The 22,829-nt window shown below is 37.2% G+C and overlaps 1 protein-coding gene across 1 annotated transcript; it reads right to left on the bottom strand.

The window, feature by feature from the left end:
- Nucleotides 1-1,812: 1,812 nt before the first annotated feature.
- LOC124645124 lies at nucleotides 1,813-22,696 on the bottom strand. Its single transcript, XM_047184875.1, has 20 exons — nucleotides 22,273-22,696; nucleotides 20,372-20,523; nucleotides 19,845-20,031; nucleotides 16,458-16,703; nucleotides 15,132-15,260; nucleotides 14,589-14,718; nucleotides 13,982-14,121; nucleotides 11,762-11,916; nucleotides 11,210-11,394; nucleotides 10,607-10,770; nucleotides 9,824-10,049; nucleotides 9,341-9,452; nucleotides 6,560-6,676; nucleotides 6,058-6,169; nucleotides 5,450-5,577; nucleotides 4,915-5,022; nucleotides 4,472-4,602; nucleotides 4,309-4,369; nucleotides 3,701-3,928; nucleotides 1,813-3,084 (listed from the first exon to the last, which is right to left on the bottom strand). The coding sequence occupies exons 1-20, from the start codon at nucleotides 22,694-22,696 to the stop codon at nucleotides 2,983-2,985; spliced, it is 3,237 nt and encodes a 1,078-aa protein (XP_047040831.1). The 3' UTR covers nucleotides 1,813-2,982.
- Between the last annotated feature and the right edge of the window lie 133 nt (nucleotides 22,697-22,829).

The raw sequence follows: 22,829 nt of genomic DNA, 5'->3' as shown, positions 1-22,829 counted from the left end.
AAAAAAACTGTCTACTTTGAAAATGGAAAGTGAAAATTCATAGTAAGGGACCTTACTAAAGGTATTTAAATGAAGTGGACTGTAAATACTTGTGTGTGCGTGTACAAAGTTGTTTTAAGAAAACTGACGCTTACGTTATGAACTTGGGTTTAATTTGTGATAACTTTGCGATTGCATTTAATACTACAGATCATATTTATAACAAACTAAAATATATTATAGAATCCTTATCTATTTGTGACACCAACTTTCTGGGTAAATCGATTTAACCAATGTGAATGGAATTTGGATGGGTAATTTGCTCGTTTTCCTTCATATACTTATTAAAGGCCTTTTACCATAACTAGTATAGACTGGTATAAACCATAGATGTAAAAAAAATGGAAGATGCATGATTATCATTAAGACTTGAATATCCAGAGTGAATGAGATGTCTCTAAGAACTCCTAAATTGAGAATTACTTGTCTTAAATCTACCATTATCCATATTTAAAACATGGCTGTCATTGAACATCCTTGGCAGTCGTTACGGGTAGTCAGAAGCCAGTAAGTCTGACACCAGACTAACCAAGGGGTATCGGGTTGCCCGGGTAACTGGGTTGAGGAGGTCAGATAGGCAGTCGCTTCTTGTAAAGCACTGGTACTCAGCTGAATCCGGTTAGACTGGAAGCCGACCCCAACATGATTGGGAAAAGGCTCGGAGGATGATGATGATCTATATTTAAAACATTATAATTTACAGTTAATTATCATTTTGGAAGCAAAAGTGTTAAATCATGATTACACCTTACTTACTACTTTATAAGTTCTCCAACTTATATGCCACACTTTCTCGATCAATTACCGATTCTAGTACATCTTCCTTTTAGTTTATATTTATGGAATCACTCAATATGGCCGACAATACATTGACAAACATCGAAATAACAATAGTTTTATACTTACATGACTTTAAGTTTTAATTTATCCTGGTATAAGTACTATAGCGGGTTCATCTGTAGATTTTCCTAAACTTATATAGTAGGTGTAACGTAATGGCATTATAAATAATAGATATATTTTTCATACGGATGCATCATTATTTATATTTAAAGTCTGTTTCACAATGCTCGGATTAACAATATATCCCAAATTGTAAAATTCGCTTTCAAAATCAAAACAACCGAACATTGTGAAAAAGATTTAACATTGTATTCTCTGTGTGAAATAACAATTATTTAAAAACATTGTATAAAATCATTATACAGGAACATTATCATCCTATTTCCAATAATAAGGGAATTAATTTAGACGCATAATACATAAACATAATTTTGGGTGTATATTTTTTCATATTACTTACGTATTTTAGAACGGTACTCAAGGATAGGTCTTGTCATAAGACCCTTGACCCTAAATAAAATTACATACGTTAAGAAAAATTGTATCACTGTCAACTTCATACAATTAAGGTTATTTTTGAAAACTAGCTGCCGACTGCAATTGCCGACCGCACATGCTGCGACTGCATGAAGTCGGCCGCAGCTGAATTTCTGGTTTCTATGTATCTACATGAAACCGTTTTGGATCGAAGCGGCAACAACATGTGAAGTCGCTGTCAGATATCTGATGTCGACTGCATGTGCTGCTGCCGCTGACTTCATGCAGTCACGGCATATGCAGTCGGCAGTTGCAGTCGACTCTAACAGCCTTACTACAGAAACTTAAACATCTGTTGAACACTTAAACACACAAACAGACCTTATTTCAACGTCATAATCTTATTTTTTTTTAGTCAAGTGTTCAACAGACGTTTAAAAGTTTTGTGGTACGACGGTAAGAACTCAAAATAGTGTATGCACTTTGTTGCAGGCTCGATATCTTCTACCAGAAAAGCTGAAATTATTTTCTACATTAACCATGTGTCGCTACTAACTACGCGAGTCTGGCAGAAATTGCCGTTAATTGCGGCAGATTGCCATAAAAAAAGGATTCAATACGTTTTGAATCCTTTAAACATGATGTTTAAAATATATTTAGAAGTACTTTATGGCAATATCTATCCTTGTATCGTTCTACAATACTGGCCTATAGTAGGTAGGTATTTAATGTAAAAATCTTGAAACTTTATGTACCACCTGTAGCGGTTTGTATACCTATTAGATAAGTTGTGTCATTCTCATTATAATTAAATCAGTGTTGCAAACACCATTTCTATGTTTTGTTGCATAAAACAAGCTTCATTTAATTACGTTTGTAACTAAATGTTCACACATTGTCATTAACGGCTTCTGAAATAAAATACAGATGTTTTACAAAGAAAAACGTTTTATTTCGTTCGTCGTCAAACGAATTTTACAAGCATTACATAATTATTGCTTAATCTCTCACAAGTAAAATAAATATTATCAAACAAATGACAGAAATGTCCTAATATACACACTCACACACTCATCACCTCTTGTCAAGTCTAGAATATTTCGCTTTCCTTCAAAAACTTAAATTATACAGGAACGGCTCTAGCAAAGATGGATGTTGTCCGAAAAATGTCATAACTGGAAATAATGTTCTATTACATCAAACATAGAAGTATGGTAGAAAACGTGCCAATCTCTAATTAATAAATGTTAAATAGTTTGTAAAACACTAGAAAAACACGCTTTTAGCATGCTAATCGTGGTCAAAGTTCATTGCAAGACTTTTACAATAAGCCCAAACACAGCTATGATACGATATTCGTTCACGAAGTTCCAGTCCATCATCAGATCAGTTCGACAGTACCGTAGCATAGTTTTATCATCGGAACTACATACAGCTGCCAATTTTCTAGACGCTACGATCCTCGTGAGATGCTTAAATTGGTTACCTACCTTAGATTCCATTACACAGTTACATTACAGGTCAACCTATAAAAGCGTGATAATAAAATAAAACAATATCAATTAGCACTCCCTTAGAAAAACTGTTGCATCAGAAAGACTGGTCTATTATTCAATAGACGGTCTATTCGCTAGCCTGTGATCCAGTTGAAGAGCCGTGGACGAGAGCTTTCGGAACGTTCGGAGGGTGTATGCTTCTTATCTTCACGTTCTGTCCAGTTATATTCTGTAAGGAGAATGTTATGAAACTGTTGAAGGAATCGTTCGGTTTGGCTACATTTTGTTAAGAGGTTTTGTCCCAGCTGTTGCACAAAACTACGCAATACTGAATTCTTTAATGCATACCATAATGTTTACAGTTGTTGTTCTACAGGTAATTTATGTCACAATTATGGACCCTGTCGGGCACAGCACATACAATAGTAGGAGAGAGGAGGAAACGCACTGAGTGTTTCGTTTGTGTCTCGGCTATAGCGAGAGACTAATGATACTAGGGCACGGTTTCACTGGTTACCGATAAAGTGTCAGTGATCTGGTTGTTAATCCTATCTGCCAGATATTGTTATCTAATTAAAAATTATGACCTGTGAAATCAAGTCATAGTTTATCGGTCAGATAAGTTCCTGTTAAGTTATCAGAGACTATCATTAACCGGTGAAATCGGCCGTGGATGTTTTTGAAAACCGCTTCATAATTAGTAAGCTCACCCATGCAATAGGCATAATTACCAAAAAAGGTGCGAAAATCTGAGACATGAACCAAGTGTTTGCACCTTTCATAACAACACTCAACATTTATACTGGACTATTATTATCAACCCAGTTCATTTCCCTTCTACTAACCTGATCATCCAAAGGCGGGTTAAAAGTCCTCAATAGCGAAGTATTCGTTTTCTTCGCGAACACGCTTCGCCGATGATGAGCGAACACTGCGTCGTGTATCAAGGCGTGCGTCACGCGGTGTCGGTCCGTAGAACGCGACACGCAACGCACGGCGCGTAACGCGTCGAGAGCTATATTCAGCCGAATACGGCCGAGGAACGAGTAGAGAGAACATTCTTCTTCGCGTTCCTGGTGGAAAAAGGAGATTGGAGTCATTGGAAGACGCTTTGTAGTGTATATCTCCTATCAGCAATATATTCTACTAGCTTCCGCCCGCGGATTCGACCGCGTTGAGTTCGGCTGTATTGCGTTTCCAAGAGAACTCTTCAAAAGTCCGGGATAAAAATTACCCTACGTTCTTTCTCAAGGTCAACTCTATCTCTGTACCAAATTCTATTAAAACCAGTTCAGTGGTTTAGACGTGAAGAAAGACAGACAGAGTTACTTTCGCATTTATAATATTAGTAGGGATTTACAATGCATAGCAGTGAGTATTGAAAATACTGCGACCATGAAAAATGTTCCTTAGCACATATTTATATGGGTTAGATTTACTGTATATTATTTACCTTTTTCTTATCACGCGCGAAGACATCTTCTTGCTGTCGTTTTATTTCTTTGGCCCAACCTCTGAAACAATTATTGTCAAAACATCAGTTTCTGAGCCTCCTCAATTTTCAGTTTCTTCAGAAAATCCAGGGAAAGTTAATTGACACCTTTTAGAGAGCTTACCTGCCAACAGCTAAAAAGTCGTCGAGAAGTATGTCATCCTTGGCAAATATTTCAACGCTCTGGAGTTTGGTCTCCCGCCAAACTTCGGCTAGTTTCAACGTAAGATAGTGGGAGACGAGCACCAAAATCACCTGGAAAAACAGTATATGTCCTGCATTTAATTATGGTTAAAATACCTGTACCTACCTTTAGGTACCTACTATACTATTTACCGGTTTCGCTCATAGCAGCGTCTAAAAGTCTGACAATCAGTGTAACAAAGCGGTTAGACAGGCAGTCGCTCCATGTAAAATACTGATACTCGGCTGCATTGGTAAGCCTGGATGCCGACCATAACATAGTAACGATAAAATACAGATACACATTCCTTTAATTTTAAAACCAAAAACAACAATAAATAGCCTAATACTTAATAAGTTTTATATTGCACACGAAATACCAACCTCGTCTTCCATAGCCAATTTAATGTTCTCATACAGATTATACGCCTCGTCGGCCAGAGCAACTCTGTGTTCCAAATCCTCAGACAGCATGTGTAATATTGCAAAAGCCTGTTATTATGAAAAAATAGATAAACATATGATACACGTGTATGCACATAGATATAACAGATATGATACTTATACATAAAAGGATATAAAAGAAAAAAATCTGGAACCTACTAAAAGACTCATCGGAAATAAAAAATAAACGAGGCACCAACGGGCTGGTTGTTGCATACCAGCTTTTCCCCTCTGTTTCACCAGAGTCCTGGGGGAACTTCTTCCCCCTACCTGGGCAAAATGCTTGTAGCCCATGTTACTCAGGAATTCGGGAAGTCTAGCTTCCCAGCAGTGAAAGAATTTTTTATATCGGCTCTCTTGTTGAAACCTCCGAAACTACTATTTATACAAATATAAAGAAATGTCTTATGAGAGATCTCAACATAGTTGGGAAAAGGCTAGGCAGATGATGAGATAGCCGTAACAGGAAAATTACCTTAGGCATACAAGAGCCAGCCATATCAGCCGCTGCAGGACACTCGGGTGTGGAGTGAGAGCGCGCCAGTTCGTCTATCTTACCGACGGCGTTTCGGGCTTCCAGCGACACGATGGGACATTCCAAGTCTATGTAAACATGATATATTTGTATTTCTAACTCCTTTTAAGGAAGTCGTCAAAAAATGGTCAAAAAAGTAAGATTTTTTATTTACACGTAGTCAAAGTTGCGTCAATTTGCTTATTTCATCATCGGATTGCCGTCCCACCGGACTATGAGAGTAAAGGAATAGTGAGTGCACCTGTGTCTGCGCAAGTGCTTGTTCACTATAATATATGTGTATGTACTATAATATAATATGTCTTGCGCAGTTTGCTAATCTCCATACATGAGAACAGCCGCCGGAGTCGATAATCGGCTAGGAGGACATCATTTCATCATCGGCCTTTTTATTGTCCCATTGTTGGGCACAGGCATCTCCTTAGACAACGAAGAGAGTGATATTAATTATGCCTCTTTATCAAGGCGGATTGGCGATTTCATACTTATATTTCATTCAGACAGACTAAGCCAAATTTCGACGGTATGCAAGGACTTAATTCAAAGACCTTGTATGACTCCATACTCGTTCAATTTCACTCCTGAGGACCGACAGCTCTCGCGGAAGACAGCGGCTAAAAGGCTGGCTATAGTAGCACCACGCTTCACCACAGTAGGATTCTAGAATGAAAAGCTACTTTTAATCAACTTCTAGAAAAGAGTATAAATAGGGTCAAACCTTTTTTAATATTCAGCTAACGGCCTATTTTAAATTATTATTATAACTACTGCTATAAACGAGCACACGGCTCGCTTAGTAACGATTTTCGATACTAAATCCAAACCTTTTACCTATATTTTACCACACTGGCACCAAAATTAGACAAACCAGGCCAATTTCCCATTGGTCGAATGTCTACTTATTCATGTATAGTTTATTGTTTACTTTCCACAATATTTTGATGGGTGTAACAATGGCTTATAGCTAGGACAAGTCATGGACCCTGCTGAACGTAGTCTATAATATGTATACTTATAGTATACTTATCCATCAATTATTTGAATACTTACCGCATTGGAGGCACCAAGATGAGCCCGCCATGACACAAGCTGACCGACCGCATCACCGGCACGGGTGATGTCGCAGACCAGCGCTAGTGCGATACACTGGACTGGGGGGCGCGTCATCTGAAATGAATATTATGTATAGTTGACGATGAAGATATTTGAGAAAAAAAAAACAATATGATGGCTATATGAAGACGATATGGTTGTTTGCGAATCGTGCTAGAAGAATGCGGATTGATGCAAATGCGTTAAGAGATACAGCTTCGCTATAATGTAATATTTAATGCCAGCCTCTTGGGTATGCTCCCAGTCGACAGCGATGGGGATGAATTTTTTGATGCTTTTTAGTTTTTTGTTTTTACTAGAATAGTATTTTATCTTTAGTGTAAATATGTAAATAGGTATCTTTAAAGACCATTATTTAAGAAAAAATAAAAAAGCTTCCTTTATGCAGATAGTCCTAAGTCTTATCGATACCAGTAAACCGATAGTTAAATATTGCAGTGTGGGGTATTCTTTCCTCAATTTACCCTGTGTTAAAAATCGCAATGATGGCAGTCTGTCCGTTAGTTAGATATAAGTGACACGTGAATGTATTAGATCGTCCGTTCAAAATGTATTTGGGCTTCCTCTCGCGATTGACCTGTTTAGGTACAACCGTTGAAGTCCAGAGAATTTCAAAGTATTTAAGGCACAGGATTATCGGAATTATTTCTACAAATTACCACCATATTAACTGGCTTTTCCCTAGCCTTGGATGAACAGGTTTAAAACATGAAGATAATAGATAAGCTAGATTGCAAGATTATATTATTTAAGGGAGGTTTTAAAAACTATCTCATGTACTCTCTTATGAACTGTCTATGTTCTCATCTTATATACTCTCTTATGTACTACTCTTATGAACTCTCTTATGTAGTCTCTTATGTACTACTCTTATGTAATCTCTTATGAACTGTCTATGTTCTCATCTTATGTACTCCCCTTATCTACTCCCCTTATGTACTCCTCTTATCTACTCTCTTATGTACTCTCTTATGTGCTCTCTTATGAACTGTCTATGTTCTCATCTTATGTACTCTCTAATGTACTACTCTTATGTACTCTCTTATGTATTCTCTAATGTACCTACTCTCTTATCTACTCTCTTATGTAGTCTCTTATTTACACTCTTATGTAATCTCTTATGTACTACTATTATGTATTCTTTTATGTACTACTCTTATATACTCTCTTATGTACTCTCTTATATACTACTCTTATGTACTCTCTAAAAGAAGTGAAAAAACAGGTATCGTGTTGTTACAAAATTGGCATCAAAATTTTAACAACAAAATCTTACCCAAAAGACATACTTAATAATTCTTTTTAAACAGCCTTTCCTTTTGAGAACCACAGCCGAAGCCAGCAAAAGAAACGGTCGCCACAACGTTTAGCTCAATTGAATAGTCTCAGTAGGAAGTCACGATCCCCTAGCCAATGTACCACTCTTTCACGATATTAATAGCACTGTCCGTTTGTACTGAACTAGTGGTTCAAGAGCCCGTGGCCGCTGAATCTGCGTCAGTATTTTGATAAATTGAATATAGGAAAGTTATTATGTATTTAAAGCGGGCGTTTTATGGTCTAATTCCTTATATATTAGCGTATCAACAGAACTGAATAACTTGCAAAGTTTCGTATTTACTAATGCTAATAATCGTAGAGGAGTTCCCTCACGAGAAGACACTCCTGCACTCCTGGCTGCAGCGTCAGTTTAGTTCTATATTAATGTACTCCTAAATTGCTGGTCAAATTATTGATGTCTTACAAATTATAAGGTTGGCGTTACATAAAGTCGGTTAAAAATGGTTTCGTTTTTATATCTTTCAAAGCTACCTTCATTTAAAGTAATCAGTCATTTATCGGCTACCCAGATGCATTTGAGCCACTATAAGATTAACGATGCACATAAAAAATCAGCTTTAATACAAATACCTAAATCAAGCTGTCTCGAGCTCTCTGCCTAGTCTAGCCACAAGTAGCCCTCGTCCAGACTCGCAAGTGATTGCATCCCGTAATTACAAGATATTGAGAACTGATATTAGTTACTGCATAAATCAACCACGCTGAGAAAGTGCTGAACCTTCCACTGACGGTGGTTAATTTATTTAATTAAAATTTATTCACGTGAGAAAGGAGAGGTTCATGTTACAATGATATTAAAGATTGATAGAAGCATAATTTTGAAATTAAATTGAATCCACTCTTATTTTAACATGTTACGTATCGGATCGATCAAACACGACGTATTTGCTACACGGATATATCAAAACAGTATAATTTTAAAAGGGCTGAGTCTATTTTCATGACCTACGGCTAAAAACACTCGGATACGAAAGACGGATAAAAAAGAGGGTCAGATCATCCATTTGGGAGCTATGATACCACATACATATGTACACGGACAGACACTTTGAACTTATAACAACCCGTTTTTGGGCGAGGAGGTAGAAACCGTAATAAAAGTAAATAGCATATGGATATACATAGTTTATAATAAAGTTCGGCCATTCAGAGAATGCGTTCCTGACACGTCGCGATTGAACTGACGACGTAACTACATTCATTGATTATTGATATAATAATGTTGTTTTAATGCTCCTCAATTGTTAAAACGGTAAACAACCAGCAAAAATATTTTTATCGTAACTGCAACGCCATTGCAAAGTTACGTCGTCAGTTCAATCGCGACGTGTCAGGAACGCATTCTCTGAATGGCCGAACTATAATAGTTTATCTTACCGTTATCATGTCCAGCAGTTTGTAAATACCATCGTTAGCAACGAACTGCGCTCGGTACTCCGGCCTCCAGACGATTGCCTCCCAAATGAAGTTTAAGAGCGAGATTAACCACCTACAATGTTATACAAAATCTCAATTTTCAGAAGACGTTTGAAGGTTATGGTTACTAAAAAAGTCTGCCTTGATTACGTGAGTCTTAATTACTGCAATAGCTAACTATCAAAAATCTAAACCGATTATGTTATCTCTCCTGGAGATAATATGTTTTAGGAATGAATATACTTCCGTTCCATCCAGCTCGCATCTAAAAATGTAGCTAGGTTGGTTGATCTGTTTAAGAGCTGCGGTGCCACACACAGACGGGCATTTCACAGATAGCAAAACTGATAATAGAGATATTTCGTGCTTCAAATCGGGGGCTCTTTCGATCCTTCTAGGTATATATCAATGATCTTCCTGAAAAAATGCTTCGTACCCACTCACCTATCACTCACTATAAAATGCTTATCCAGCGAATACAGCACGACTTCCAACATCTTCTTAGCTAAAGCATTCGCAGATTTAGGCCACTTGATATTTGGATACACGCAGCAAGAAACTTTCTTATTAGCTATAACTCCGCTGGTTAGTAAACGTAAGGCAAGTGCTATGACAGCCTGACTTCTTTCTACTGGGGGGAGTTTCTGTTCCATGAGGGTGTAACAGAGATCTGCAGAAAATAATTAAAATGAAGGTGGGAGATAGGAGTGTAGGTAAAGATTGTAAGGCTAAAAAAGAAGTAGGGAAATGTGACAAGTACAAGTTCTTAGGAAGGTGTGTCTAAACTAAAGCAGCAGAGTACCAGTATTTTACTTAAATACGTTCAAATAAACCGACACCCCTTTCATTTACTTTCTGAAACATGGAGTAACTGGTCTAAAAAGGTTTGGAAAGTTGCGTCAAGAGTTGCTTAATAACTTCCCTGACCCATGCGTCATATACATACATACACACACCAATTCTTTAATTATTATGTCTACATCGTGGACAGTGAAGTGGTTAAACTTATGATCAATCAACCCGTTAGACTGAGGGTGCGTCTACACGATGCACGTAGCTGGAGCAAGTTAACACGCGCAAGTGACAAGTGACAAGAGCACGCGGGTGGGTATTTTGCTGTGGTACATGCGCGATTCGCTGAACCCGCACGTTTTTTAAATGCATCTAACCAGCGCATGTGCCTCAACATGCGCAAGCTACTTGCACCCTTAGCCTCGAACCACTTACGTATCAATATAATAATGCCATGCGTATTGAAGAGGTCCTGCATGACGACCCGTCTCTCAGGGTCGCGGCTGTGCAGCGTGGCTACCTGCAGTAGACGCACGCACCAGTACAATACGGGGAGCTCGTACGGTTTCTCTGAATACCATTCGATGTACCACATTAACCTGGAAGGTATCTTGTCTTTAGTAAAGTTCAACATCTTCTGAGCCTTTTCCCAACTATGTTGGGGTTGGCTTCCAGTCTAAGCGCATGCAGCTGAGTACCAGTGTTTTACAAGGGGCGACTGACTATCTGACTTCGTCAAACCAGTTACCCAGGCAACCCAATACCCCTTGGTTAGACTGGTGTCAAGCTGGATTCCCGTGAAGTGAGAAAGTTAGGAAATTGTTTTATAAATGTGGAGATGGAAAGAGCTTCAGACACTGAGCCAATGAGCAGGCCAACAACTATGGACGCTGATCTACCCTTCAATCAATCCTTCATTTTTTAAAGTTATTCAGATTATGCGATGCAAATCACTATTAGCCTAAAAACAATTATCATTATTGCGGTTCCAGATAAAAGAAAACCCTTCAACAAATTATTAAATTAGCCTCCACTTACCTTCTAATCAATCCATACTGCTTAACCAACTTTCGATCACACAACGGTATGGTACAGACCAGGGCTTGTAGAGCAGTTTTGCGCAACTCAGCGAACAGTGGCGGAGACCACCGCGACCTGAGGCTGCAGAGTCCAGGGTCTAGCAAGTACATGATGCCTAGCAACCAGTGCTGGGATACTACCATCTGAAAGGCCATGGAAAATATGGTGGCTTTTGTCAAAGTAGGCTCAGACTCTAACAGTGCGGAGTGAGGATTCTTAAAAAACCAATGGAATTCGTTATACAAACATCTTATCTTCACCTATTCAGTAGTATTCCTGAGTGGATAAATTCTATCAATTGTTTAAAACTTTTAGGCTCAGCACCTCTTGAATGCATAACTGTGAACCTATTTTGTAATTTTGGAAACAATATTTCAGTTCATCAATATTCAAAAGTAGCTATTTTTGAAAGACTCGCAAATAAAGGCGATGGAGAAGATTTTCTCATTTTTACAGTGAATTACTACTTCAAAGGATTTAAGTAAAGATTAAAATATTTGGTGCACTTACGAATTTATTATAAGGGAACGCTTTAAGCAGATCAACAACGAAGTAAATGAGTACTTTCTTGAACTGGACATCTTGTTGGAAGGTGTTGAAGTTGATGGTCGCTGTCCAGTCGTCTCTCGGAGGTAGCTCCGTCAGGACCGATAGTGACATCACATCTGTGGACACACACTGATAAAAAACATGTACAAATGAATAAAAAGGAGTGTCTGTTTGAAACAAACAGTCTCTTACAAAGTAATGATAACATTTTAAAAGTTAATACATACAGACTTAAGAGTTCCATAACGTCAATTAGTAATTCTAAAATGTATATTTGTATCTGTAATCGTTTGCCTTTCGGTCTGTTTGTTTGTTGAGACTAATCTCTGAAATGGCTAAACCGATTTTGACAGAACTTTACACCGATTTAGACCTAACCTACCTACCATTCGACCCATCATTGGATTTTTAAATCCACAAATCTATTAAGCTCGAGTCAGAGACCCTGTCCACAGCTTAGTTCAAAATATTTTAAGAAAGTTCTGGCTGAAATTAAGAAAAAAAGATTATATTATTATACTTCGGCCGTTCAGAGAATGCGTTCCTGACACCTATCAGTTAGTCACGACTAGTGATGGGCACAACATAACACTGAGTTCGTTACCGTTCCTTCAAAATGAACCGCCGCATTATTTTAAGATTATTTTCTTTTTAAATTGGCGGAATCATTTGTTTTATATTTTAGTTATTTAAGTGGAAACCAAAAAAAGGTAATATTCATATAATAAAATTGTTTTATTTATTCTTTGTTACAAGTACATTGAATTGAATGTGCGAACAGAATATTAATCAGACTCCGATTTGCTTGAGGAGGTGGTGTCTTCATCATCATCTTCGCCTACATGTATAATTATATTATTATCAATAACAGAATCAATCCTGATATCTCGGTCTAACAAAAGCCGGGTAATCAAATAAAAACAGATCGAAAACACTTGAAAAACGTGGTTTATGCGCACGAAACGACAACGGACGACTGTTTTAGCGTCACAAAATGGCGGCCCATAACGCCATTTGGGGTTACCATTTTTAATCTAAGTATAAAAATGCGGTTTGGTCATAGTTTTATTTTTATATTTCATAAACGTTATAATTAAGTCTTATAGTCCATTATTTTCCAATTCTTAAAAAGAAAATCAAAACGTATTATTTTATATTATAACTGTATAAGAACAGATTACGATACTTGCCTGTTATTTTTAGCACAGCACTACAAAATATAAACCGCTGACATAACCTTGTAATAGCGCAGTATAGATTTAGAAAAATATTGTTTACCAAGTTATTTGACACTCAGTTTGGCACAAAATTATAACATTCATTGATTATTGATATAATAATGTTGTTTTAATGCTCCTCAATTGTTAAAACGGTAAACAACCAGCAAAAATATTTTTATCGTAACTGCAACGCCATTGCAAAGTTACGTCGTCAGTTCAATCGCGACGTGTCAGGAACGCATTCTCTGAATGGCCGAACTATAACTGATTCATCTAATACTTGTGATGCAATTCTGGATGAACCGAATTCGTCAGCGTCCGTCGACGGGACACGGTTGAACGCGGCCCATTCTTCAGACCACGCAATTACATCCGACGGAAGTGAAAGTGTTCAAATTATGGCGACTACCCGCAAATGGAGCGGTTCCGAATTCAATATCCCCATTGATATAATAATAACGTTATTGTTTATGTTTTGTTTTTGGAATTGTCGGAATAAATTGTCGGTTGCAATTTATGAGCCGGTAGGTCGGACCCCATAAGGCGACAATTGAAGGTAATAAAATAGTCTTACTTATTATATTCTCCAATTCACAGGGACATATTTGCATTTCATCATTTTTAATGAAGACCATAATGGTGGACTTTGTCTAACCGAACTTATTTGAGACTAGTACATCCCTCTAGCCTAGTGGTTAAAGCTATAGATATATAGACTCTAAAGTAAGTGTGAGGGTTTCGATTCCAGGTCAGGTTTAGATTCAGTAACAATGCAACGTTTCTAAGTTATACGCACTATTGGCTGAGTAAAGGTTAAAGAACACATCCTGAATAAATCTGGATATTAAGAAACGCTCATTCGTTACTTAATATCCAGATTTCCAGATATCCAGATTCCATATCTGTATGAGAAGAGGCATGCATTGGGATTATAAAAAAGCTGATGATAATATTAGCTTACCTGGCATCAAAATAGAAGAGAACAACCGCAGTTTATCTCCGAAGCACTTGGTCAGCACAGCCGCTATGACTGTCAGCGTAGTTCGCTCGTGGCGATGTTCCCGCGTGCGACATTCGTAACGGTACGCCCATATGAAACACCTGAAAATAATAACTTCAATAACACTCGGAAAACTAAAGTAGTCGTAACATAATTAACAAATGTCGCATAATTTCGGAGATAGGTATGACATTAGAGAAAACCATCGTCTTCTTGTGATCACGAGCAAACAATCGATATATTTAGGTAATGATCGATAAACTGCCAAACATAAGTTGAAGGCGTAAGTTATTTACTATATTTTAGTTCGCCAAATGGCGAGATTCCACCAATTTTTTTCGCGTACAAATAGTATATATTCACGGATATTTCAGCAATGTTTACACATATTTTTTTACTAAATTGGTAACTATTTCAGTTCGAAATAAATTTGCGGTTCATTCAGTCGACTGATAGCAGTTTGCCTACATTCTTACTAGCTATGTACACAAGCTTAAAAGTAACTTACAAATGTTTAAATACTTTCAGACTAACTATCAACTACTATAATTGTGCTTTAAGTATGTACCTTTGAGCATAACAATCAGGATAAGGCAACACCTTTCTAAAGCTAGGATTTTCATCCAGATATTGTTTGGTAGTTTTCACGAGAACTAGTAGAAGTGACAGGGTCGTCGTCATGTTGACACTGCTGTCTCCTACAAGCACGTAATATTACATTAGGGTCTCGGCTTTAATTAACTTAATGAGTTGTGAACACTAATTGATTTGGAATGGGATTGCAACAAGCGGTCTTAGGCTACGTTCAGATGACAAGCGCAAAACGCGCGTTTTGATAACACGCTTGTCATCTGGACGTAGCCTTACGAGTATTTTCATTTATAAATGGTAACTCAAAGAGTATCGGGAAGACTAGGTAACTACTCAGATCTTTATAGCAAGGTGCCTTCTGAAACAGCCTAAGGTTAGTCTTTTGATGGGTAAAAGAAGTTGAAGTTATATGAAATCAAATCTAATTACAATCAGATCGGCAGTCATCCCCTGTAACTAATTAGTATTAAGATACATGATGAATGTAAAGGATGATGACGTTTAAACAATGTCAACTTACCCAATTTAAGGTTAGGGTCCTGACAATCCCAGGGATTAATATCGTAATTTGGTAGATCCTTTTCAGGAAAGTAAGGATTGAACCGATAGAAAATGTTTTCTATTATATTCTCTTTCATCATTTCTATGCCTGAAAAGGTCAGGTAGGAAGATCAGGTAAACCAAATCACATGGTTTTTGAGAGAAATTACAATAAGTGCGAGCTTCAATTTCCATTTAGGTTTTGAAAAGCATTTTCATTTGACCGATTATGTAATGACTTGTAAACGACAGTCGGGACTATTTTTATCACTTTTTTAAGCTTGAAACTTTTATATCGTAGACTATCTTCTGCCAGCGGTTTCACCCGCATCCCGTTGGAACCTCTGCACAAACCTAGATAAAAAGTAGCCTATAGCCTTCTTCGATAAATGGGCTATCTAACACCGAAAGAATTGTTCAAATCGGACCAGTAGTTCCTGAGATTAGCGCGTTCAAACAAACAAACTAACTCTTCAGCTTTATAATATTAGTATAGATATGAATGAAGCTAATTTTTATATGAATCAAACTGCCACCCTTTTTAGCATATTTAAGTAGCTATATAATATCACGGCTTTGTCACTACAATATCAACCCGTTTCAAGCTGTAACCCAGAAATCTAGATACCATAAAGTATATAATAGAAAGTTTTAACAATAGGAGGCCGATCAAAAACAGGACTGTTGGACGTTTATCATCGTCGAAGCCGCTATTGTAACCAGTAATAATTGGCTTTAATACATTATCTGGACGTGAAGAAAATGGTTCAGTTTGTGACACTGAAATGACAATACAGGCACTTGAAATAGCCAAGGACTGGTTTGACAAAGTTAATGTTAGGATCCCAGTTCTGAGATTACTGTTGAATGACCTTTAAAAACTGCTGACTTTCAGCCTAATTTAATAAATAACTTTTTGTGTTAATGAAGCTCTATTTCGAAATCATGGATGGAGAAGTTTTCTGAAGACATGAAGAAGATACAATATAAATCATGACGCTATAGATATTAAGTTAATGCAACAGGTAAATAAGGTAGTAGGAAGTTATTAAAAATATTCAATTTATATTTAATTATTATGAAGTAACACAAAAACAATAAAATGTTGCTGCAACCCTTTTTACCTACCACCAACTAATGTTCAACTTTTAGAACATAAATAAAGATTTTTTGTATTTTTGTATATTTTTTTTTTTTAGTCGACGCCAACAAGCCAAGACTTAGTCAAGAACGAGCATAGTTTTATTTTTATTTTTGCGCTACTCAAAGAGAATCTATAACGTTCATATAACTACAATAAACTCACAGTTCTCCACAGTATCACAGGCCAGCAACAGAGCAATCTCTAAGAAGGTCGGGAATCTATGCGACGAAGCCACGGCAAGCATTCTGACCGTGGTCTCCCGTAGCACCGGGGCCCCCGCTAGCAGGGAATATCGCAGGGCTACCGTCCCGGGCCCCCGGATATCGTCCGGGGCAGATAAGTGCCATATAATCGCCTTGGAGACCACGTCGAAGAGTTTGTCGTCTTCGATCTTTATTAGGAGGTAACCTGTAATTAATTGGAGGAGGTATGTTACTTTATCACTGTTTATCACTAACTAGCGAGCTATTATAAAAATTATAATATTTTAATAAACGTACACGACTCAAAAAAAAATCATGGACTTCGGTAATTTTACCACCCCTTACACACATAGACAAACAATATTTTATCCAAAATAGAGTGTTTAAGAAACAATTCCATTCGCATAAACAGACAAAGGCGAGTAGGTACAGACAGATGTTAATAAAGCAGGTTTCAGTCCATAAAGGCGAAGATCACTAGGCACTAGGTTAACAGTAAATAACGAAGTAATTAAAATAAACAACAACAACAATAGCTGTAACTGGATCCCAAACTTTCAAGCTAAGCTGAAGATACGAAGCGACGGCTTGCGATAGGGCTGACACACTCATGTAAAAGCATATCATTAGTTCTTTTTGAAACTATGCTGGAGTCTGAAAGTTGGTAGTTGATACACCAATTAGAGCCCGTGATCCTGTGCCTGATTTCTCTCCGCGAGAGCAAGTAAATGCTTGTTTATAATTTCCAGCAGCTGGATTATATTTTTCTATAGAGAACAAACGATAGAGACAATCAATCCATCTGGACGCGTCCGCCATGAAAGAATGAAACAAAACAAAAACATTCATTGACACAAGAAATACAAATTAATAAAATAAATAACAATAAAAAAGATTGTGCGCCATATGTATCCAAAGACATAACCGTATCACGTAAATTCGCAGCTCGAGTAAACTGCTTTGTTGATTTTTGCTACGCGATGGTTTCAGGCGGTACCTAACGTTTTAATTTATTCAAAAGGTTTCAACGTGTGTGCGAACAACATGTACTTATTGTTAGACTCGACAACGCATACAACCAATCCTAACTTTTAGGTCTAGTTTCGTACACCATTTCTCAAAATGCTCCAAAATTATCAGATTTAAAGTAAGTACGGCCCCATACTCTTCGCCGGCCCTAAGTCAATGCTTCGTGGCTACAGTATCGCATTTCAGATAAGTGTAGCCGCGATCCTACTGTACATTATAATCACCTTTAGCTGAGAGAAAGGGACCTAACACCCTTAAATTGTTCGCGGTTTTATATTACGTGCCTGTGCCTAATAAAATATGGAAATTCGATTTTATAGTGGGCTTGGTGAATGACTGACAGGTTAAAGGAGATCAAAAATAAATGTTCCTATTTTAATTGTTCTTCGGTTGGCTTTTTAATTTCATCATTTTTACAATAAGGATAAAGATGTATCATCGCAATTGTGAAATTAGTAGTGGTTTGATTGCGCAGTACAGAACATTTATAACAAAATTGCGCAGTTAATCTGGTAACTTTATACTTGCTAAGTTGCACCGTTTATAGTATGGCGGAAGAAACACAATGCTCAATATTTGTCATCGGCAGAGAAATCATTATTAACTGATAATAACATAAGTGACACTATACTTAACAGTGAAAATAACTTTGTCTGTGTGTTACGCCTGTCTAAATTTAACCTAGACATTTTACTACGAACAATATTTATATCTATTTGATACTTTGTCATTAGGTATCAGCTTATTAAGTATCTAACCATCTTTAGCCTGCTGCCTTATAGGATACCAACAACGCATAAATATCGCGCTCATATTCGGACATAAACCATACGGCCTTGCATATTAATCAAAAATCATTAAACTGACATCAGCTAGACACTAATGTCAGCAGTTTTCTCTTTGAATGACAATAAACATTTCAGAGAAAGAAAAAAGAAAGAAAAGCTTAATTGAGGAAATTAGAGCGTCTACCAATTGATTGATTCATCGAACTCCCAAAAAAAACTAGACAAAGACCATCTAAGTTTTGCTAGGAAAACATCTGATTTATAGTCTGTCGGAACAATTGATAATGGCACCCAGACCAATTGTCGGTCATGGCAACTGTTCTCGAATGATCAGTTGACGTATTATAGTAAACAAGTAAGTATGATTTTGACACTCATTATCCGATCAGGACAGAGATCTGAACCGATATTTATGTGTTCTCCGAGGCACGGATATTATATCACCACTAACTTCCAGACTATTTGCGGGCTGCTTTGTGTAAATTTCTTAAATCCTAGTGATAACATGTCATACAAGATACTGGCGTGCCTAGTTTGGGGACAATCTTGAATTTTTTTTACTTAGCATTTGGAAAATATGATTTTGTTTGGTAGCTTCACAAAACAATATCTCACTCCACATATTTCACGTATCGTGACATATTAACCACATTTTTTAAGCAAAATTATAATGTTTATTCGACCTAGAAAGACGATTTTTAGGGTTCCGTACCCAAAGGGTAAAACGGGACCCTATTGTTTTCGCTCCTCTGTCCATCCGTCCGTCCGTCCGTCTGTCCGTCCGTCTGTCACCAGGCTGTATCTCATGAACCGTGATAGAGAGTTGAAATTTTCCCAGATGATGTATTTCTGTTGCCGCTATAACAACAAATACTGAAAACTAGAATACAATAAATATTTTGGTGGTCGTATGCGATTCCGACTCGCACTTGGCCGGTTTTTTTCACCTACCAACGTCGAAACATTGATATGTGAATCACGCGCATGCTCCATAAGTCACAACTCCTCGAAAGGAGTAAAGTTCCCTGGAGTGACGGTGACATTGTCCTCTTTACCGGCTGCCGCGAAGTGGCGTGGCGATATCGACTTGACCCCAATGCTGTTAATATTACGAGCACGACACTCTACGTAATAGTAGTTCGGTTTCAATTCATTATCGAGTTATTGTGTACAGAGTTTCTTTTTTTACAAGATTTTATTTCTTAAGTATATATTCTACTATAAAAATATATATCAGTTTTTCATAAATTGAGAAACAATATTTTTGAATATCACGGAAAAGGTTTGTGTCATCTGAAGACATATTTTCCCCCCTGAAAAATGTTAAGTCACGATATCTAGACACTACCGAAAAGCATGTATTTAAGCAATGGATATGGACTGCTGAAGATTTAGCGAAGTGGTCAACTACCTTACCTTTCGGCTGAAACAACGACTGAACAGCAATAGGCTCCTTAACACCTGGTAAGAATTCAGAGTGAAAAACATACAAGTAAAGTTAATTAGTGAATAGTGTGTCTACAGCTTACCAATGTACCCCAAAAAATCCATGATCATTTCGAAATACTTCCAAACATCAGCTGAAGCTGTGAGTATGATGGGTTTCTTCAAATTCTCGAGCAGCATGGTGCGTTCCTCTTTTAGTGTGGGATTATGGTATCCTTCTTCCATCAGGTAGTCTATTATGATGCAGAAACTCTTCAGTGTATCAACTCGCTGATGGTAAAGTTAAGGATAAGTAATATGCTTGATTATCAATCTAAACTAATACTGATATAAAATTACTCAAGCGATTTAAAAATTATTCCACCAGCACACCGTCTCCACTTAACATAGCCTATATTTTATCCGGGTACGAAAAGTAGTTTTCAAAGGATTTATTCAAATACACACCAACAAGCAAAATTAGGTACATACAATACGATTGCGGAAAATGTTTACCGAACCATATGTACAGGCCAAAACATGCATAGGACGTATTTCCCTAAATGCGCGGGAGGCTCCGAAAAAAAAACTGCTACAAATATTTTCAATTCTTATCTATAGAAAAGGATACATATCCCTCACTGCTGGTCTTGGCGAAGTCTCTGAGATGTGACTTTAAGCGCTCCATCTGAACAACTACAGTCGGACTCTGCACCATGTAGGCCAGTTTCTCCGCCATCTCCCATTTGAAGGTTGAGGGACATTCTTCGCGCCATTTCGGATCTAGAAGAAGAAAAGAAGTGAGCATCCTTTAAGGGTAAAATTTTCACCTCAGTTTTGGTGTTTCAGTGATTTCTAGTCCCATCAAGGGTAAAAGAAATCATCTATGAATTTGTTGATGATGATAATGATAAAATACTGTTATCCCTCATCAGGGAAATAGGATTTTCAGAAGACTTTTCAATACTAATATATACATATCAATAATAATACAGAATGTTGTTAAGAATCGAAAATCCCCACAAATAATGTAACGCTTTCATTGATTAAAAGAAATTGTGTTCATAAAAAAGAAAACTAGAGATGAACCATTATTTTTATTACGTTAGTCACGATATCGTAAACTATAAACATGCTATAGTCATTCCGTCTAGTTTTAACTATCGGAATAATTGTTCAAATGTCGTGTCCTCGACAGGAGAAGAAATCTAAATAATTATACAGCCTCAGTATATAAGATAGTATTGTTAGTAGACAGACAAAGATAGTTATATTAAACATCAAAATACAATCCATGGTTTTTCCAAGCCACATATTCGGATATAGAATCTATTTACAGAATTGTGGAGACATCAAAAACATGTAGGTACCACAAAGTGGCTTATCAAAAACCAGAAGATGTTAGAAAAAAACAATTTTAAAAATACTTTACTAATTCCAAATAAATTACACAGTTAAAACGAGAGCATAATTTATGTAGCTGTTCAGAGTCTAATGGTATACGCGACTGCAGTGAATGACAGTTGAATATACTCGTGATTAGTCGCGATGCATACTTTATTTCTCTGAATGGCTACCGTTTAAACTAATTAACATTACTTTGTAATGCACAATCTGTCTAATAACCGTACAAATACCGAAATACCTAAAGATGTCTTTAAGCTAAAGGTTTAACATACAATCAAAGTAGTAAATGAAAATGTAACTCAAGAGATATCATCTGCCTAGCCTTTTTCCCAACTATGTTGGAGTCGGCTTCCAGTCTTACTGGATGCAGCCGAGTACCAGTGTTTTACAAGGGGCGGCTGTCCATCTGACCTCCTCAACCTAGTTACCCGGGTTTCTCAGACTAACAGGCTTCTGACTACCCGTAACAACTGCCAAAGATGTTCAAATGACAGCCGGGACCCACAGTTTATCGTCCCTCCGAAACACGGTCATTGGCGACCAAGATACACTTATAAAATGTCACTCAAGAGACAATAGTACATCTTTCAGGTCAAGTCGAGAAATTATTATGATAGCTGATTATAAGGTTAACTAGGTGAGGGAAAGCGTACTTCAATAAATAAAAGGACGATTGTCCTATATGTTTCGTTGCACTTTCATAAATACTGTGCCGATCACTATTTGGAGACATCGCGACTAAAATAGTTTGACTTATGCGGGTGTCGCGTACATGGTAGTGTAAACTAGCTCCCAGTAACAATTATACTCAAGGAAACGACACTGGTGACTAATGCTTTAGTTTTATTTATTTTATGAAAGAAAATTTTATTTAGTTGCAGATTTTTGCATGTTAGTCTTCATTTGTGTTTGTCCTATAAGATGTCTAAACTAAACTGTAAATTCAAAAGATTCCCGGTCAAAAATATAAATCGTGGGATTGCAACGCTTGCTTAGTTCAGTATATGTTTTAAGTACGTCAGATTAAGTCCTAATTCGTATATGAATTTGATATAATCTAGAATAAAAAATACCTGTCTTATTTTATAAATACGGCCTGAAATATCAATAAAATCGAATATTTACCAAGACGAATAGGATCTAAATTCTTAACGATATTCCTCTTCAGTAGTCCCTTTTCTGTGTATTCTTTTCCTTCTGGGCCATGCAGACACTGGAAGGTATCTGATGACCCGGACATCGAATCCGAGATGCTCAGATACTGCTTCCTCGTCACCTGCTTATATTCCTTGTCAATCCTATCTTTCTTATAGAACTTCGTGTGAGAAGACTCCATAGATGGCTCTCTCTGTCGCAATTCCTTCCAAGTTTTCTTACTTCTAAACACAGATGGTTTGTCACTCTTAGGAGGTGATTTATCAGGGCTGTCGGGTTTTTTGGTGGCCCGCACAGATTCTTTGCTCTGTTCCTCCTCACATGTTGTGAGAGTGAAGGACTCTCTTTCAGTTGGCGCGGGATCTAAATTAAATTGTCCGTTGGGTGATGCCATGTTTTATTCTAATTCAACAAGGGAATAAATTAGACGAGATCATAGCTTTTCAAATGACATTGTCACTTTTTGATGTTTCATTTTTTTTCTCGGGATTGAAAAGAGGCTTGATGTAATACAAAAAGTCGCCGTC

This window comes from Helicoverpa zea, chromosome 31, assembly GCF_022581195.2.
Source record: "Helicoverpa zea isolate HzStark_Cry1AcR chromosome 31, ilHelZeax1.1, whole genome shotgun sequence".
Taxonomy (NCBI): domain Eukaryota; kingdom Metazoa; phylum Arthropoda; class Insecta; order Lepidoptera; family Noctuidae; genus Helicoverpa; species Helicoverpa zea.
This window is presented reverse-complemented; position numbering and strand designations above follow the sequence as displayed.

Excerpts from the sequence above, each read along its gene's own strand:
- LOC124645124 (XM_047184875.1), bottom strand. The coding sequence starts at position 22,696 with ATGGCATCACCCAACGGACAATTTAATTTAGATCCCGCGCCAACTGAA. Across the intron at positions 16,704-19,844 it reads GGATTTTTTGGGGTACATTG|GTTACCTCCTAATAAAGATC; the intron begins GTAAGCTGTAGA and ends AATTAATTACAG. Across the intron at positions 10,771-11,209 it reads CAGTATGGATTGATTAGAAG|GTTAATGTGGTACATCGAAT; the intron begins GTAAGTGGAGGC and ends GATACCTTCCAG.